Source organism: Haliotis rubra, unplaced genomic scaffold, assembly GCF_003918875.1.
Source record: "Haliotis rubra isolate DU_JTF1 unplaced genomic scaffold, ASM391887v1 Scf311, whole genome shotgun sequence".
In the NCBI taxonomy this organism is placed as follows: Eukaryota; Metazoa; Mollusca; class Gastropoda; order Lepetellida; family Haliotidae; genus Haliotis; species Haliotis rubra.
Window position 1 is genome coordinate 298,160 of NW_025766982.1, and position 19,384 is coordinate 317,543.

At 43.4% G+C, this 19,384-nt stretch overlaps 1 protein-coding gene across 1 annotated transcript in view; it reads left to right on the plus strand.

Annotated features, from left to right (window-relative positions):
* The first annotated feature begins 6,129 nt into the window (after nt 1-6,129).
* LOC124283267 (probable glutathione S-transferase 7) overlaps nt 6,130-19,384 on the plus strand; it is a 28,436-nt gene continuing 15,181 nt past the window's right edge. The window contains exons 1-2 of the mRNA XM_046719295.1: nt 6,130-6,332; nt 19,221-19,313. Of these exons, the coding sequence (XP_046575251.1) occupies nt 6,200-6,332; nt 19,221-19,313 (226 nt within the window). The 5' untranslated portion in view covers nt 6,130-6,199. The remainder of the gene's footprint in view (nt 6,333-19,220; nt 19,314-19,384) is intronic.

Genomic DNA, 19,384 nt, shown 5'->3' on the forward strand with positions numbered 1-19,384 from the left:
GACGAGGCGTGGCTGGAGCTCACCGAAGCCAAGCCATCGTCGAAAGATTCAACAGGACTTTAGCCGAGCGTTTGTTTGGACATCAGTATGCCCGAGATGGTTACCCCAGAAAAACGATCGCCGGAATGGGTGGTACGCTTACCGCGATCGGTGTCCGCGATCAACAACTAAGTCACTCGACTACTTGATAAAAGACCCGTCGAAGCCATTCAAATGAAATCCGTGACGACCGAATCGGCTGCGCCATCGCGTCACGGCCAAGAGAAAAAACTACCGGACCGGGTCGTTGTGAGGTATCTGTACCAGCCTGGTGAACTCGAAGGAGGGGACAAACGTCGCGCCACAGACCCCGTATGGTCCATGAAAACGTACCACATCGACCGAGTGGACATCAAGGACGACGAACCGAATTTGTACTACTTGCAAGACGGCCCGGGTAGAGGATTCGTTCGAGAGGAATTGCAAATCGTCCCCCATGATACGGTATTGCCCCCTTATTAAAGATTCGTCTTATGTCTCTCATACATGTGGAGATTGATCGAGAAACGGTTGTTCAGACGCGTCAGGGTGGACGTCCATGGCCTCGATATTTACGCCGCCCTGCGTCGAGTCATAAGTCGAGGGAAATTCACCAGCCTGTACGATAGTTTAGGTCTCATGGGCACCGAACGGTTACAACGCCTCATGGATACGTTAATCGATTATAGCTTCGAGACCCGAGAATGCAATAAATTCTCCCTCTCATATCATTGTGTGAGGTTTAATTTTACAAAACATCTATGACAATGACATACTGTAAAGAGGATTTACTTACATACTTTATAATCTTCGACGAAAATAGCATTTTTGCCGAGTGCATACGAATTATTTTAAATGAAAGTACTATCAAGCTAGTCTGTGACTAACATAAAGCACATTCATAGCTTGGCACTTTGTTTCATCTAGATTTAATGCAGAAAACATACGTGATCATACAAACATACATATAAAAGAATGTATACTACATATTCCTTGTATAGACATAAAACAAAGAGTCACGTGATAGGGCATCATCAAATTTCCCGAATAGAACATTCTGTATCTCAACTGTTCAATATAGAGGCTGGTCATATGTTATCTGTGTGACCAATCGTATCATGAGATATCTGTCACAGAGGAAAGGACAGGTGATGGGGCGTGGGCGAAATTTCTGAAGAGCACGTTTGGTCACTCAACAGCTTGGATAGAGATTGATTATTGGTTATATCGTTGACCAGTCGATATGCTTGGTTTCGGCTTTATCAACTCAAGCTATCATGTAACAGTTTGTGTATTGTAAACACACACACACACACACACACACACACACACACACACACACACACACACACACACACACACACACACACACACTGGTAACGATGTTTGAAATATACACATAAGACAAATAGGAGTAGATAGACACTTTGGCGAGTTTATTTGTCCTCATTTTAGTGTTTTCGATAAGTAAAACAAAGCGCGTGAAATCCAACCATTGAGTAGAGATAGTATATATTTTCATACACATTTTACGCACACAACTAGTACATAAAATGATTTGCTGTACATGTAAATATAATCTTCACCTTGATACGAATGTACAAACTAAAGTACACGTATTACAGAATTTCACGAAATGACACTATACTGAATTATTATTGTGTATAAACTTGCAGTTGACAACCCCACCCCAACCCCCCAATATTTATGAAGGTGCCTATATTTATGCTGAATGCAAACGAAGTTCAGATGTGCATGCATGCATAAACATTACAGAGAGGGGCATGACTCCATAAAGCAAGTTGTCCAATGATATAACAGCGCATCTGTTTATTTTACACTTGTCACGGGACAAACCTTTCAACAAGGACGTAACTACATATGCATTCTACCGGAGGCTGTTATTTCAAGGCCGAAAGAGGTGTTCAGTTATCTCATTACTGTAATCTGATTGAATGATTATACGCATGTGTATCGATACCGTAACTGATATACTATCCAGCTTTTATTGACGATGGATCAATAGAGACTGAGTTCATTGACACATGTGATAATTACACCGGATTTGATAATTACAGAGATCAAATACAAATGTTTTACACAATGCTTATGTAAATTGCATAGAAAACTGACAATTCAAATCAACATGAAACTTTCAACAGCTTGAACAAAAATGCTTGAAATACCTTTGTATGGTTTACATGTAATAACTTATGATATTACTTCTGTCTATGTGTGAAATTTTTTTGAATTACCAACTTACTGTGTTTTATAACAAAAGATAAAAGATTTCATTGTTGTAATAATATTGACATGTATATATATTCGATGCAAAGGCGCGACTTATCACTTTATATTCGATTAGGTAACATTATCAACTTTAGATTATGGAAAATAACTAGTTACAATTCAGTAAGCTTTAAGTTAGTAAGCTAAATTATGTCTACTCTATTCGAGCTTGGATGTATAATTATTTGTGTTTATACATTATGTTTCAATATATGAAACACGACAACTTAATAATACCTAAAAAGTAAATTCAAACTATTCTACTGTGTTTGAATTCTTTGTATGTCCTTGAAATTTCGTATATTGTTTCCTATTTATTAGGAAGTTGAAAAAAAATATAATCTTCAGTGACCTCTAAACCAATTCAATCAATGTGCATACGAAGTATTTTAGTATCCATCCCAATGAAGAGTACCAGACACTTACCTCTGTAAAAACATCATAATCCCCTTTCTCGCCGACATGTGTTCATTAGCCAAACGCTGTATAACCCTATGATAATGATTAGCAATTGCTATCAACAAACTTTAAATACTTCTTCTGATTGACACTAAAGGTAGCATCTCTCGTAAGAAAAGCTAATATTTGTTCAGTAGTACTAAATTGGTTGAAATAATAGGTACAGTGCGATTTTAACAAGTACAACACACATGTGCATCTCTCGCTGAATAAGAGGTGCTTTCTGTTGACGGATATATATGGCTCTCGCTGTGAGAAGCTGCCAATTACCTGCCCCATAAACACGTCACTCGCTGTGAGGAGCTGATTAATTTGCCCCATATAAGCGGCTCTCGGCCTTAATGAGTTAATCCACTTCGAGGAATTCATGGCAGACCCACTCCATAAAGTCGTTGCCGAATATTACGGCTACATTTAAATCCAATCCAAACTCCGTTGCTAAGCTCGGTCTAGGCTGTAGGCACATCGGAGGATACCTCGTGCTACACCCTCACCGTTTTTAAGGGGGGCTTGGGGGCTTAAGTCCTATAAATAAGCCTCTAAGCCGCATGTAATGCAGAACCCCCATTGTACTACTACTTTCGTGGTTTTAAACTTGTCCAGGATACATTATGTTATGTATAAAATAGATGCAATGGCTGACGACTGAGCTATATGCAAGTAATACATTTCTACATTCCATCTCTCAGAACAGAACCAGTCACTTTTGTGGTATGATGTACTTTCAACACACACCCTCTATTCAAGCCTTGCTTTGAGAGAAAGTAGGTCGCTCGCTCTGCCGAGCGCGAGTTATTTGAAAAACGGCTACATTCAGCGTTATAAACAGTTCAGGTGACATGACCACCTCGTCATTACGCGCAATATTTGAACTACGCTGACTGTCTACTCATGACACTTTACTTTGGTTTTCACGTCTCATGAAGGGTTCTGCTACCACCCATATTACTATTTACACCTCACGTTACAATGGTTTCTTGTGTTATAACTGCGGGCTTCCTGGCCGACAAGACCATAAGTATTGATATTGTTCCTACACCTCACGTTACCATGGCTTCTTGTGTTATAAACGCAGGCTTCTTGGCCTTATGACGATAAGTATTGATACTGTTACTACACCTCACGTTACCAAAGTTTCTCTCATCTGTAAACAGAACAGTTCTCCATTTCCTGTATCGCCAGTTTTGGTGTTGTAGGGCAAACTGTAGACGTTCACGCAGATAACGAGGGGTGAGGATAGGTCCACGGTAAGGTCTACGGCAATGGAGGTTCCCGCTGCTAAGACGTCGGCGTACTGTATCAGTACTGATTGGTCTTCCGTGTGTTCCAACTGTCTGGCGTGCTGTTTCGGATGCCTGCATGAAGGGATTATGTACATGCTATCGCACAACATGGCGGTTTTGTCGTCTTGTGGTCACCCTTGGTCTGCCAGTACGGGGGCGATCATTTGTGGTGTTGGTGGCCCGGAAACGTTGCTGCAGTCTGTAGATGGTCCGAACATTGACCTGGAAGTGATTGGCAACGGCTTGTGCAGTGTGGCCAGCTTCAAGTCTTCCTAGCGCCTGGTCCCTCTGAGCTGTCTTGAGAAGGGGCATCCTGCTGACGTTGTAATGTGAATGTTTCAACCAGGTTTGGGGGTGCAATTTACAGGGCTGGTCCTTGTGAACAGCACGTGCATCATGAGTTTCATGAAAAACATGGAGAACACCGTATCATCTCCGAGATCACGTTGCGTTTTTGAGACCATTTCCTTGGGTTACTTTCTGAGTTTGGGAAGGAATGGTGAAGTTGGTGAAGTTGGAGATGTTGTCAAAAATATACGATCAAAACATTAAATGAGTTTACAGTTATCCATTTCTTCGAAGGAAAATTCCAAACTAACGTTTCTTTTGCTGCTTAGGATAGGACACACAGAGAGGGAAGAGTGACAGAGAGAGACAGAGAGGAGGGAGAGAAAGGGGGAGATGAGAGAGAGTGAGAGACAGAGAAAGTGAGAGTGAGAAAGACAGAGAGACAGAGATAGTGAGGGTGAGAGATAGGGAGGCAGAGAGGAGAGGAGAAAGAGTGAGAGACGGAGAAAGTGAGAGAAGAGTGAGAGAGAGTGAGTGGCGGAGAGGATCGAGAGAGACGGAGATAGAGAAGGAAGAGAGGGAGGCACAGAGAGAGAGGAGGGAGAGAGACACAGAGAGAAGGGAAAGAGAGTGAGAATGGCACAGAGAGAAGGGAGGGAGAGACAGAGGGCGAAGAGTGAGAGAGACACAGAGAGGACGAAGAGAGAGAGAGGAGGGAGAGAGATAGAAAGAGAATGAGAGGAGAGAGAGACACAGAGAGAGCGGAGTGAGAGCGAGAGTGAGAGACAGGGAGAGACAGGAGGGAGAGAGAGATGGAGAGGAGAGAGAGCGAGAGATAGAGAGAGTGAGAGTGAGAATCGACAGAGACGGAGAAAGAGAAGAATGAGAGAGACACAGAGACTAGGGAGAGAGACAGAGAGATGAGGGAGAGAGAGTGAGAAAGACAGAGAGAAAGGAGGGAGAGACAGAGAGAGAAGAGTGAAGGAGACAGAGAGGAGGAAGAGACAGGGATAGAGAAAGAGAGACAAAAGGAGAGAGACAGAGATAGAATGACAGGGGGAGAAAGAGAGACAGAGAGAGGAGGGAGAGAGACAGAGATACACAGAGAGGAGGAAAAGAGAGACGAAGAGAAAGGAAGGCGAGAGACGGAGAGAGAGAGACAAGAGAGAGATGAGGGAGAGGGACACAAAGCGAGGATGGAGAGAGAGATGGAGAAGGGAGAGATACAGAGAAAGAGGGGGAGAAAGGAGTGATAAACAGATAGAGAGAGAAGGGAGAGAGGGAGAGAGAGACAATGAGAAGAGTGAGAGAGAGACAGAGAAAAAAGGGAATGAGAGGTGAGACAGACAGAGAGAGGGGGAGAGACAGAGATATAGGATGTGAGAGAAACAGAGAGAAGAGTGAGAGAGACACAGAGAGGAAGAAGAGAGCGAGGGAGATAGAGACAGAGAGAGAGGGCAGGAGAGGGAGAGAGAGAGAGAGAGAGGAGGGAGACAGACAGAGAGTTTTGGGAGAAAGCGAGAGAAAACCTTTGGTCTACCCAGTCACCCAACCCACAAACAAGCTGAGACGGGGAGGTACCCGTTCTTTAGTCCCAAGCAAAATGCTTACTCATGTATTGCATTATTGCAAACTGATTCACGGACACTGAGTCATCCGGGTCTTACGCTCGAGTCTTTTAAGGAGAGGTGAGGTGAAGTTGGGTTTAACTACCTGCTTGAGAATATTTCGCTCATATCACGATGTGCATGCGTGTGTATGTGTATGTGCGGCTGCTTGTACTAGCCTCGAGTCTTATAAGCCTTACTGCACACCCCGAGTTACACAGAGTAGGAGTGCCCACTGCACAGCGAGCAAGCAATATGCCTTCTTACAAGCTGATCTACACGGACAATAAAGGGCGGGCTGAAGTGTGTCGTCTGTTGTTTGCCTTGGCTGGACAGGAGTATGAAGATGTCAGATGGACAAGGGAGACCTTCCAGGCCAAAAAGGACAGTGAGTTTTGTATATGAACATAAGGCACGTCAGGATGTAAAACTGTGTGTGAACGCCATGGGTTGTGGTGGTAGTAGTGTGTGCGTGCGTGCGTGAAGGTGGAGATTGGGCAGGTGGAGCGAGGGGTGTAGGAGAGGGAGCAGTTAGAACGGAGCCAACTTTGCATGGACCCTACTAGTCATTAGGGCCAGTTAGAAATAGATATTCATATGACCGAGTACTATCTCTGTTTGGCAATGTAGAAGTCCGAATACAGACACAACATTAGTAAAGCTGAGTGAGGTCAACCTGAACCTCGCCATTGTTGGATCTCTTGAATTGAGCTGTTACAGCACGGTGTGATGTTCAAAGTGGCATTATGATTTAAACACACAACACCTATTAAGTAATTATGATAACTATTTATATGTTGTTTCTCTAATATAATCCGAGACTACACAGTTTTAGTGCGTCAACTAATGATGGTTTTTTGTAGAGAATATTTGAACAACTTTTGAAAATGTTTAAATATGTCTTTTTCCTGTGATGTTCCGTTGACGGTAGAACGCACAAAGTGATGTTACATTGATGGTAGAACGCACAAAGTGATGTTATATTGATGGTAGAACGCACAAAGTGATGTTATATTGATGGCAGAACGCACAAAATGATGTTATATTGATGGTAGAATGCAAAAAGTGATGTTATATTGACGGTAAAACGCACAAAGTGATGTTACATTGATGGTAGAACGCACAATGTGATGTTACATTGATGGTAGAACGCACAATGTGATGTTACATTGATGGTAGAACGCACAAAGTGATGTTATATTGACGGTAAAACGCACAAAGTGATGTTATATTGACGGTAGAACGCACAAAGTGATGTTACATTGATGGTAGAACGCACAATGTGATGTTACATTGATGGTAGTGGTACAAGTGAACACAGTGATTGGTCATTTTATGACCGCTTCAAAGGATATTCAGGCCTTTGGTTCCATTTTTTTCTTAGAGTAGCTATTTCTGTTATTTTTTCTTGCTAGGAATTGTTCAAATTTACAAATGTCCTTTATTGTTGAGATAAATATGTCAAATGATAGGGTAAGCTGTTTAAGACTTAATGGATATGAGTAAGATATGATTAACTATGTGAGTGTTTGAGCCTAAAGCAAAACATTACAGAGTATGTTGTTATTTCAGATTATTGTGGAATTAATGAAATTCTCTACTTTTTGCCAGAAGGTTAAAAGTCTGACACTCATATAAGACATGTAAAATATTATTCAGATTCAATTTTACAAAAAGAGCACAGATCATCATTAACTAACTTCATTTTCAACTCAAAGTATATTACTTTGTTAATGAATCTATACTGAAAGTCTAATAGCTTGCAATCATTGGCACATTTCATATACCAAAACAAAGGCATCTTTCCAGTTGATATTATGGTCAAAAACAGAGTTCCAATGTTCTAATATTTTGGGAATATTATCATTCTTAAAAATCAATTTATCATAAAATATCCTTGAGCTTGTATCATTTGAGATCATATCGAGATTAATACTGTTGATATTCAGCTGACATAAATGATGAGTTTTGTTTCTAATAAGATGCTTCCAAGTATCTGGAATATTGTGTAAAAAGCGTTGATAATCCTGGAAAGTAAATTTTATTCTGTACATCTGTTGGAGCTGATAAAGCCACTTTCACCACAAATATCTCTGATACTGTGTAAACCATGATCAAACCAATTCTGTATCATATATGAGGATTTAACATGATGATTTAACCACAGTGGTTGTACCATGATTTGGTTTACATCTTCACAGTCTAGGTTGTGTTTTCTATAAAATACCCCCAGGCCAAAAGTACACCTCTCCAAAAAGTGTTGTCTGAATTAGATAAACAATCAACGTCATTTGAGCCCAGAGTTAGCAAATGTCTCAATGGAAAGATGTTATTAAAGCTTGTATTCTTCTTTATAAAGCGTTTTAATGATGATAGTTTCAAAGCATTGATAAAAGAATCCAGGTCTATCATTCTGAGGCCACCTTCATGATAATTTCTAGTTATGGTTGTTCTTTTAATTTTGTCGCTTTTATCACTCCACAGACATTTGAAGATTATGCTGTTCAAATCATTAATAAAGGTTTTGGGTGGGTTAGGAAATGCGGAAAAGATGTGTACTAAATTTAAAATAGTTTTAATGACGGTGATTTTTTAAATTAAGGTGAAATTCCTTTTTCGCCAACCAGCAAACAATCTTTTTATATGTTTTAAATGTCTCCTTGTGTTAATCAGTCAAATGTCATTTAGTAAAGCATTCAATGTAAGTCATAAAACTTCAAAGTTTCTACAGTGCCAGTCAAGATTCAAATCATTGGCTAATGTGAGTTAACTGAGTTTGTTCACAAACTGCCAGCAAAAAAATGGGTACCCAGTGGGATAATTCATGTGACTATAACCTTCTAGTGCCTCACAGGCAGCTTGGGTTATCTGGGGTAACAATGATCTTTGGTGTGGAGTTTAGCGCAATATAAAAATCCATATCATGGTTACTATTCTGACGTGCTAACTTTGTGGCCGCCGGTACCCCAGCTCAAAGCGAGTGATTACATTGTATATGAAACCACTACCTTTGCATGTTGTGACTAGTTGCACGTACTTCTAGCTGGGTCACTGATAGCAAGCACAGGACGAATATATCAGCGAAAAAAAACTTGACCTGCTAAACCCATCCCCGTGTGACACAATACTGGGAAACCTCTTTAGTCCGGACTCTCTGCATAACGGACATTCATGTTTTGAACATCAATATATACAATATATATTGTATGTATATGTATATGTACAAATAAATTTTTATTCAGCAATGGTTCGGTCATCCCAAATATTTCAATCCGGACGAAGTCACTGGGAGCGGTGCCGTCCGAATTAATCAGGTTCACTGTATACATATAAATTCATAATATCGCAGATTTAATCTTAAAAAAGACTGACTGATTTGTTATTATATTAATTTACTATTTTTACTGAATAACTATCATGTTTGTAAGGTCAAAGAAAGAGTACGATTTGAATCGATATTTGCCATTCGTCATTCGAGGTAATTCGCTTGTTAATGTCTCAAGACAAGTAGGTATGCTAGCTTGAAAGATATCTTGTTTAGAACATCAATGAAACCGAACTTAAGATCGCGCTACCATGTTCTACTTTAGTGACTTTCATAAAGCTATCATTTGAATGTCCGGATTCATGAGGTTCACTGTGCATGAACTCATAATATCCCAGATTCTATTTCTTTTTAAAACTTGACTAACTGTTATCACGAATACCATCTCACATCACAACTATCATTGGTGAAGTTCAAAGAAAGAGTTCATGCATTACGTGATGATTCGATATTGTACTTCGAGATAATTCGTTTAAAAATGTCACAAAACGAAAAGGCATCAAGGATGTGTTGTTTTGCTGCCAAATGAAACGGAAACCATTTTTTTCTTTGATGACTTTAGTAGTATACACAATAGCGGAACCGGATCACGTCCTTCCCAAAGCCTTAATTAGGTAATAAAAGCTTTGGGAAGAACCTAATCCCGTGCCTCTATTGTGTATACTACTATGGAGGTACATGCAAATTTCACGAAAATCGGTCTAAAAGTTTAGGAAATATTCACTTTTTAGTGAGCATGGGATCTGTCTCTCGAAAGGCTAACTATCCAATGTAAATTGTTGTACTTGTTCATAGTGGCGAGGTGATTGAAAAATATTTTAGCAAAATGTCTCCTGCTGTCACAACCCCATCGAGGGAGAGAGAAATAGATAGATACGATGCGCAAGCTTCCTCCCTCGTGGCATTGCATCCAACTGTGTACTCTCGACGAGAGCGCCGCCCCCTTCCAGACAACCTTACATAAAGTTTCGAGAGTTGCAAGGAAACCATAGAGGCTAGACGGGATACAAACTCACAAATCGCACAGCTGCGTGGCTGCACGAAAGCAAGCTGACCCCAGCAGCTACGCGAACTGAGCCACCATAGCTCTCGTTGGTCTTGTATTCGATTTTCCTAGTCTATGTTGAGCGAGCGTGATGTCAGAGTTGACAGGTCACAGTTCACAAATGCTTTCCTAGTCTGGGTTGAGCGAGCACTGTGGGCGAGTTGCAGTGTGTTTGTCTCTCTGCTCGGCTATTCATCTACAGCTCGCTGAGCTGGCTGGCTACATTATGTTGATATCCGCGAAACAATTTATTGTTAATCTCCTTCTATGATTTGTTTGGTTTTCGTAAGGAAAGCTTATTTGCCGGGCCTGTTGCTTTCCTTGTTGTATGTACTTTTTTTTCTCTTCTTCGCTGATGACAGCTGATGACAGCATTTTACGAGTCTTTGTTCGAATGTCTTGTTTCATTCTGTGGAATTTTGCGAGTTCTGAGAGCACCAAACGAAACTCTTCCTCTGAGATTTTACAGTCGGTGAGTGCGGTGGAAAAATGATCGTCTATCGTGTTTAACTTAGCTTCGGCTAGAATTCTAAGTTCGTTGTGTTTCAATGCTTTACGTTTCAGTCTGTGAGATACGAACTTAAGGGCCAATCCCACCAACCCTGCCACTCCAGCTGTTATTTCGATGCCCAGCACCACGGGTGCGGCCACAACAGTGGATAATAACCCGACACCAGTCGCGCCTAATCCCATGCTGGTTGCCATCACGGTGGTATCGACACCGTCCACGGAATTGACAGCCCTGTGATATTTTTTCTGTAATGTATCACGTTCTTGTTCTATTTGTTGTTTGATCTCGCATAACTGTTGCAAACGAAACCCGTCTACAGTTTCCAGTGTTTTTGCTACTTCATCCACGACCGGGTACAGTCCCATCCTGTATATATATATATGTTTTTTTATAAGATAATATTTAATTGGTTTTCCGTAAATGTCCGATAGATGTACTTGAGGCTGATAAGGTTTAGATTATCATACCCGTAAACATTTTAGACATGAATCGAATTATTTTCTATGACACGAACCCCATCGAGGCTTACTAAGGGTGTCGATCCCAGTCTTATGACGGTACGACACCATTGGTGATTGTGTCTGTCGAACCAGCGTATTGTCAACCCAGCCAAAAGTGTTCGTTCTGACCCACGAGCGTCTGCGAGATAGACTTCTATTACGAGCGTGATGTGTGATTTGATAGTCAAATTTGAATCGAAAAAATCCTGTTGGTAATTGGGTACGTCGAACAGTAAATATAAAGCCACGTCGTTTGAAGCTAACATGTTGCCCGTGTGACCTGGTATTCGTAAAACTTGTATATCAAAACCTGGAGTGAAAGATGTGAAAAGGATCCCGTTGTTCGTAATTGCGGAGACGTAACCATTGTTGTTAAAAGATATGTGGGGTGAGGTGAGGGTCATGTCGATCAACCAGTCAGGCTCTTTGAAGTCTGCTAGTGACACCCGCTCGTATGCGTTGTCTTTTAAGTGCAGAACATACAAGTTGTTTTCCTCGCCGGGCAGATCGCATCCCTCCGTGTCCCCGAGATCGCTGATCGTGACATTGGGGTTCATTGTATATATATGTTACGAAAGGGTTTTTAATTGGTTTTCGGATAATTCCTCGGACGTGCACTTCGAAGCCATGAGATGTATGTTGTCTGGTAGGAAAATTTTAGAAAGCAATATCGTGTCTTCCACGGTCACATCGACTCCCTGCAGACTGGTGTAGGCATTTGCGTTCACCTGCATGTAAACGGAGCAAATTTGGTATTGTTGTTGTTTGGCCCTTTCACGATTTCGACGAAATCAGGTGCTGGTAGGTAGACTTGGATGTACAGCGTGGATTTCGCTGGCAGATTTTCCAGGATGTCTACCATGCTGTCGAATTCCGACACCATCTGGAATCCCACAATTTGCGTCCTGGGTTTGCTTGATAGCGTGTGGTCTACTTTTTGCTTCAGCGTGCTGATGATCACGCTGTGTCTATGCGTCCGGACGTAAGCCAAGAGCAGCGTTCTGTTGTTCACGCCTTTCATTAGATAGTGATCTTCGTGTCCGTGAAAACATGGGGAGAGCTGAGCATGATGTTGTGATTTGAGTCGATTTGGGATGGCACTAATACAAACTTGTTGTCGTCGTTGCAAACGAGAGTGTAGTGCGTGTTTCTGGAGACAGGTGTGGTCTCGACGTCGTCCAGGTGGAATAGCCTGCCGCAGAACGCTGGGGTTATCCTCCATTCGTCCTCGGACCAGTCGTACCGTGTGTTGTTGACCGCTCCCTCTGTATCGATGAAATCGCCTAGGTCGTTCTTGCTACCGCCGGCAGTAGAGGGCAGTTCGACGCGTTTGTAAATGTTGTTTTTCAGTTGCAAGGCGTACAGTTTGCCGTCGAATCCGCGGGTGTCCCCAGGGTCGGAGATCACTATGTTGGCGCATTTTCTAACGTGTGTTCCTTGACCTTGAAACTCGGTCATTGTTGTATATGCAGCATCGCGCTGAGATATCCTATACTTATGGGATCGTGTTTAATGTCTAAAACTGATATTTTCAATTCCGTGATGGTGCCTCATGTTAATTTCTTGTACTGCCGCGATGAAAACGATTCGGTTCTGCTGTCGTTGTACTTTTCCGTTTTCACCGGCATGGCTCTCAGCAGTGTGGAAGGTCGTTCACCTTGAACGTTGTCAGTCATGCTCAGCTGATCGAGTCTCCGGGTGAGTCTCAAGTCGATTTTTCCTTTGTTGCCTTACATGACCGTGCCGTTCGAGTCGTTCATTTTGAGTTCGGCTGCCACGGGTTTGAAGATTTCATCGTTGAGTGAGCACACGCTGTAGAAGCCACCCGTGGATGCGGGCATTATTGACGAACAGCCTGTTGTTGCTGCTGCTGATGTTGGTCCATCGCGGGTAGTAGATGATATCGCAGAGCGCGACTTCGAGCTGACCCGACATGTTATCGATCGCGTGCAGCAGTTGCACGTACTCGCCGCTCATCATGTACATATTGAAAATATGTAACTTCTTTGAGTGGCATTTGAGAAGTTGGGAAGTACAATATAGAACAAACTTTATGGATAACAATGAGCGTGTGCTCACTCATTATGCTTGACAAGGTACAAGAATCTGAATCGAAACGTCGCACTCACAAATAAAAAGAAGTTGTTATCCATAAAGTTTGTTCTATATTGAAAATATGTATATATACGACATAATAATAATTCAATATGTACAAGGCGGGAGTGTTTTATTCTAAAAGCGATTTAGATCTCACGCATATGAAGATCGGGGTCGATGCAAAGGATGGTTTACATTTCAGATCTCGCTTCATCGACGTGTTTAAAAATTACGGATTTTCGGTAACGAATGTGAAAACGGTGCACGCACGGTTTAAAAACCTGATGCAGTTCTGGCTGAATCAATACAATTTTGCCGTGTGGTCCGCTACGACGGGATGTGGTGTGACGTTGAACGATGACACTCGTCGCAATGAATTGAGTCGCTCTGTGTTCTCGTTTCACGTGTACTACCCGATTAGACGCATCCTGAAAGAGATTGGTGATCCGATTCCGCAGGACAAGGAATGGAACGCAACAATCCATACGATCGACAGGCTTATGAACGCGTTTGTGGTGAATTCGAACTAGATCCGAAAATGGTCGATTGGCGTATGCCGGGTCCGAACCATGGTTTGGGCATTCCCATTGTTCAGAACATGTCTCTCGTGGAAGCCAGCAAACAGCTGCTGAAAGATTGGGGTTACAAGTCGTATCATTACGTCACAATGAACGAGTGGAATGACGATTACATGTCTTTCAATGACAGCAAGGATTACTGCGTTTGGAAGTTTCGTCAGGGACCCGCAGCGATTGGAAAGTGTTCATGCTGGATAATTAGAAAGGGTTTTCTCGTGCAGGCATCGTATTTCGAACGTACGTGTGGGCTGTGCTGGGCGCGCAGACGCAAACGCATTCCGGCATCGTCGGTCAAGGGACGGCTTATAACGTGCAGAAACAGTTCGTGTCGACCGTCGAGGATGCCATCGCATCTCCGGTCGATCTGCCGAGTGTCATGGAGCACTATCAAAACGCTCTGGAATACGCCCGGTCGAAAGTCGACTACATGTTCGTCGTGGTACTGTATATGGCTCAGACCGACATGCAACTGAGGGTGAACAGAGACATGGTCTACAACAATGAAATCGTCATCGCCACCGGCGATCAACAGTTGGGCGTGAATCCGGATGTCAATAACGTGAGTCGAGTCGCACCGTAGCATACGAGTGAAACTGGCATCGTGGTGGCGCCACCCCCGACACCCGGAAGTAAAATCATGATGATGACAGCAGCAGCAGCCTCCTCACGTGCAGGCAAACAATCAGAGATTTCAAATGTTTTTTTTTATCAAGCCTCGGACGTCGCCTGATTGACTTGGTGGTGTTGGGCTTGGTGTGCCGCTGCCCGACAGCGATACGACCAGGGTCGATATGATGAAGCCCAAGGATGATGAAGCCCAAGGTTGTCAGAACGCTGGCGATGGTGACTTCAGGACTGGTTGTGCGCTTACCACGACAAATTTAAAGGAGAATCGACGCTGTTCATCCTGGACGACTGCAGCACCAAGGAAATCGTGAAAAAAAGAGACGTGCTGTCGTACCTGGCCTTCTCAGGCCGGCACATGAAACACAGCGTTTGGGTGCTGATGCAGAAATTCAACTCGGTGCTGAAAGACTTACGGGAACAGACGCGATGGATCGCCATATTTTACTGCAAGGACAGGGATTCGTTCGAGGAATGCTTGCCACAAAAGGACGTGATCCCAACCAAACAAGAACGAGACTGAGTGAAGAAACTGTTAGCCAAAATGAAACGACAAAACTCGTCCTAAAAACGGACCAGCCCGTACCTTGTCGAGTGTTTTAGCGTGCGTCGTATTTTATTTATTTAGATTTAAAAATCCTCTGTTACATTATAAGATTGATTGCAACGAACTGCTTGAACAAATGATGATGGATAATGATGATAATACTGGTGGCGCTCGCTGTCAGCGGCAAAGCCAAACAATACTTGGGTGGGGACCACACTCCCGATAAACTTCATAAAATGCCCGCCGAAGAAATCGATAAGCTGTACGTGAACGACAAGTCAAGACTTGGCGACGAAATGGCGAAAACCATAGGTTCGGCCATGACTCAGATATACACCCTGGCATAGAGTCGTACTTCCTTCCCATTCCGCCGGAACGTCGACTTTACCAGCGGGGAAGCTCTCGAGAATGATCCGTTCATTGAACACGCTTTGAGCGGTGTCAGCTGCGTGCTGTACTACAGATATGTCATGTTTTTGGCTCCGGTAACCGATCATCACGGCAAAGCATTTTCAATTTAAAGAAGAACAAAATAATAATATACAACATGGATGCTGCCCTGCAACAGGAGGAAACGACAACGCCAGAGGAGGAGTCAACACTGATGCAACTAGTCACCACCAAAAATCCTCACCGCCGGTAGAAAAGGTGGTTTAGCCAAGCACCACAAAAATAATACCTAATATACTCGGTGGATTGCCACTGCAGCAGCTGTCCCCATGGCAACAGCATTAAGCGTGGTTGCCGTTATGCTATATGATAATAACAAGCCAAAACCACCACCAAACCAACGCCGCAACCACAATTAGAAGTCAATCCGCATATTATGCAATTAATATATATTTTATATACACACACGATGTCTGAAGGAAAAACATTCGTCAACGATGCATATCACGCCGCAGTGGTCGCGCCAGTGGTCGTAGGTTACGCTTGTATAAAGAAAATGGTTCTCAAACAACCTATGATCAAACTCGACTTCAATGTGCAGGACATGGGCATGCTCGTCATGGACTTAGGGATGGCAATGGCCACCAAGGACATTCTCGTGAAACAAGGAATTATACCGGAAAATATTTTAAAGTAATATTAAACATTATAGAATAATATACAAATTGGCTACGATTGCCGTGATGGTCGGTGGGGGCTTTAGTCAACGGCCTGGCATTTTCCGGCAGCAATTATCTCTTCTCCAAATTTCGAACGTCGAACGAGTCCGAAGTTGAAGCGAAACGTAAACATCAACGACTCGCAGGCAAAAACCAATCAGTATTACATGCCTTCCCCGGAACAGAAATGCCGGGAGCTGAATTTAATCATGCTGGGTCTAGCTGTGACCGTGTTGATTGCAAAACAATTAGACTAAAACGTGGAGTGAAACCTGTCGAACAACCTCCTCCTGCCACGGTGAAAGAACTCAAGCTCCGAGCGAAGGAAAGTGGGCTGAGAGGTTATTCGCGCATGAGGAAAGTCGAGCTCATTCATGCGTCCATCGACACCTCGTTGCAAAAAATAAGAGAATCACTGGAACACTACACGCACATGGGTTCCGGGTGGGTCGTGGACAGGATCGACACAGTTTATCTGGACGTAGCCAAGTACGAACCTTTCAAAGGCAGATCATACCTGGACTTGCCACAATATTACAAGAGAAAACAAGCCATGGTCAACGTCAAAAACAAATGCTGAGTGTTTCGATCAGATCAGTTTTGTTTCCGGCTAACGTTAATTCGAACAGACATTCAAGCTATCCCGAAGACGATGGGCTTAACTGGGACGGCATAGACGAACCCACTCCCATCTCCTAGATCCCCAAAATCGAAAAACAGAACGACCACATAGCCATCAACATCTTCGGACACGAAGGGAACAAAACGATCGTGCACAGGATCCCTCCCGAACGACAGACGACGCAAGACGATCAGATAATTCATGATCCAGCAAGCCGACAAGTATCACTACGCATGGATAAAAGTTTCAGCAGACTGTTGTATGATCAATAGAAATACGACGGGAAAAAACACTTTTGCGAACGGTGCCTGCATGGCTTCACGGGAGCCGACCTGCCGAGGTGTGGGAGAGATGGCCGTTCAAATCCCCAGAAAAAGTTTCACTCACAAAACGCTAGAGCATGAAGCCTGCGGGTTCGGTTACGTGGTCATTCGATGCGACGGGAAAACCAACGCTCCCGTGATGTACAGAGGTCCTGACGCGGCCGAAAAAATTCTCAGGTGTTTGGAAAGCGAAGAGTAAATCATCAGAAAAAAGTTGTACACCATCGTCCCCATGCGCATGACCCAAGACGAGCAGTGAGCTCACGACGACAGCACTCACTGCCACGTGTGCGACGAAACCCTGTGTGGTGATTCCGTGAGAGATGACTGTCACCGGTAAGTATAGAGGTGTCTCTCACGACGCGTGCAACTTGAAGCTCAAAATCAATCCCAAAACCATCAAAATCCTCGTCGTATTTCTCAATCTTCGCGGTTACGATTCTCACTTGATCATGCAGGCCATCGCGAAGGTCAACAGCAACCTTACGTGCATCCCCAACAACATGGAAAAAAACCATCTTATTCTCGTTAGACGGTCTGAAATTTATTGACAGCGTTCAGTTCCGGAAGGTAGACTTGCCAGATAGCTTGTTTTTTCAGCCAAGCTTCGGCTTTCTCTTCTGAGACTCGAGCGGCTTTGGCGAGTTTCGGGATGGCAACCGCACCTTTCCAGTACACGCGTGGGCTGTAATAAATGTTCTCCATGTATGTATTGTGTGCGTTTTGTGCCCATTTAATATGTGCGTGTGTCCGTAGGCGTAAGTGGTGTCTCCATCGTTTTGTGTCCATGGGAGACAGCGACGTCTTGTTGATTCTCAGTCCGTATATCCTGTGTCCGTCGCTTCTCAACATGTTCATTTGGTGTTTGAACGTTTAATTCTTGAACAGGGCTTCCTTGAATCAAGCCCGTCAATATTTCAGAGTTGTATTTCTCGTGATATCAGCCATCAGCTCCAATTTCACAGCCTAAATTCGTCATCAGAGCCGTGGTGGCTATGCAGTCTCAGTAGGATATATAAGTGGGTCAAACGTTCTTGTATGTACGTCTGGCCTACATAACCTCCTGTCACTGTCAACTGGCTAGGGTGGCTGCTACTGCGATTCGAACGCTGGACCTCAGTATTGTGAATCCAGCTCTGTTACCATCACACTATGAAGTCCACTGATAGTGCTCAGCGAATGAGAGCTACTTATCAATCCGAGCTGAACACCTGGCAATAGAGAGATACGGTCCACCATCATTCATTCAACCATATTTTTACTCCCGCAGGAGCAATGGATCGTAAAAAAAATGAGGGACCTCGTCCAAAACTATCATTAAATACCGTAGCCAGCCAGCTCAGCGAGCTGTTGATGAATAGCAGTGCAGAGAGACAAACACACTGCGACTCGCCCACCGCGCTCGCCCAACCCAGACTAGGAAAACAATTGTGAACTGTGACCTGTGACCTGTGAACTGTGACCTGTCATCTCTGACACCACGCTCGCTCAACTAGGAAAATCGAATACCGAGACTCAGTTCGAGTAGCTGCTGGGGTCAGCTTGCTTCCGTGCAGCCGCGCAACTGTGCGATTTGTGAGTTTGTATCCCGTCTAGCCTCTATGGTTTCCTTGCAACTCTCGAAACTTTATGTAAGGTTATCTGGAAGGGGGCGCTCTCGTCGAGAGTACACAGTTGGATGCAATGCCACGAGGGAGGAAGCTTGCGCATCGCATCTTTCTATTTCTCTCTCCCTCGATGGGGTTGTGACAGCAGGAGACATTTTGCTAAAATATTTTTCAATCGCCTCGCAGCATTATGAAAGTAATAGTATACACAACATAGGAAAGTGATTAGGTTCTTCCCAAAGCCTTAATTACCTAATTAAGGCTTTGGGAAGGACGTGATCCCGTTCTGCTATTGTGTATACTACTTCTTTCATAATGCTGCCATTTGAATCCCAAACTAATACACGAGTAATTAGAATATGTTTACTCGCGGTTCGTTTCTTTTCAGATCTTCCATTCGGACAGATCCCGGTGCTTGAGGTGAACGGCAAACAGTATGCACAGAGTATGGTCATTGCGGGTTTCCTAGCGAAGGAGTTCGGTAAGCTGAGGGCCCATTTACCTTAGACCATCCGTACTGTTATACATTTCACATCTCCAACTTCATCCAAC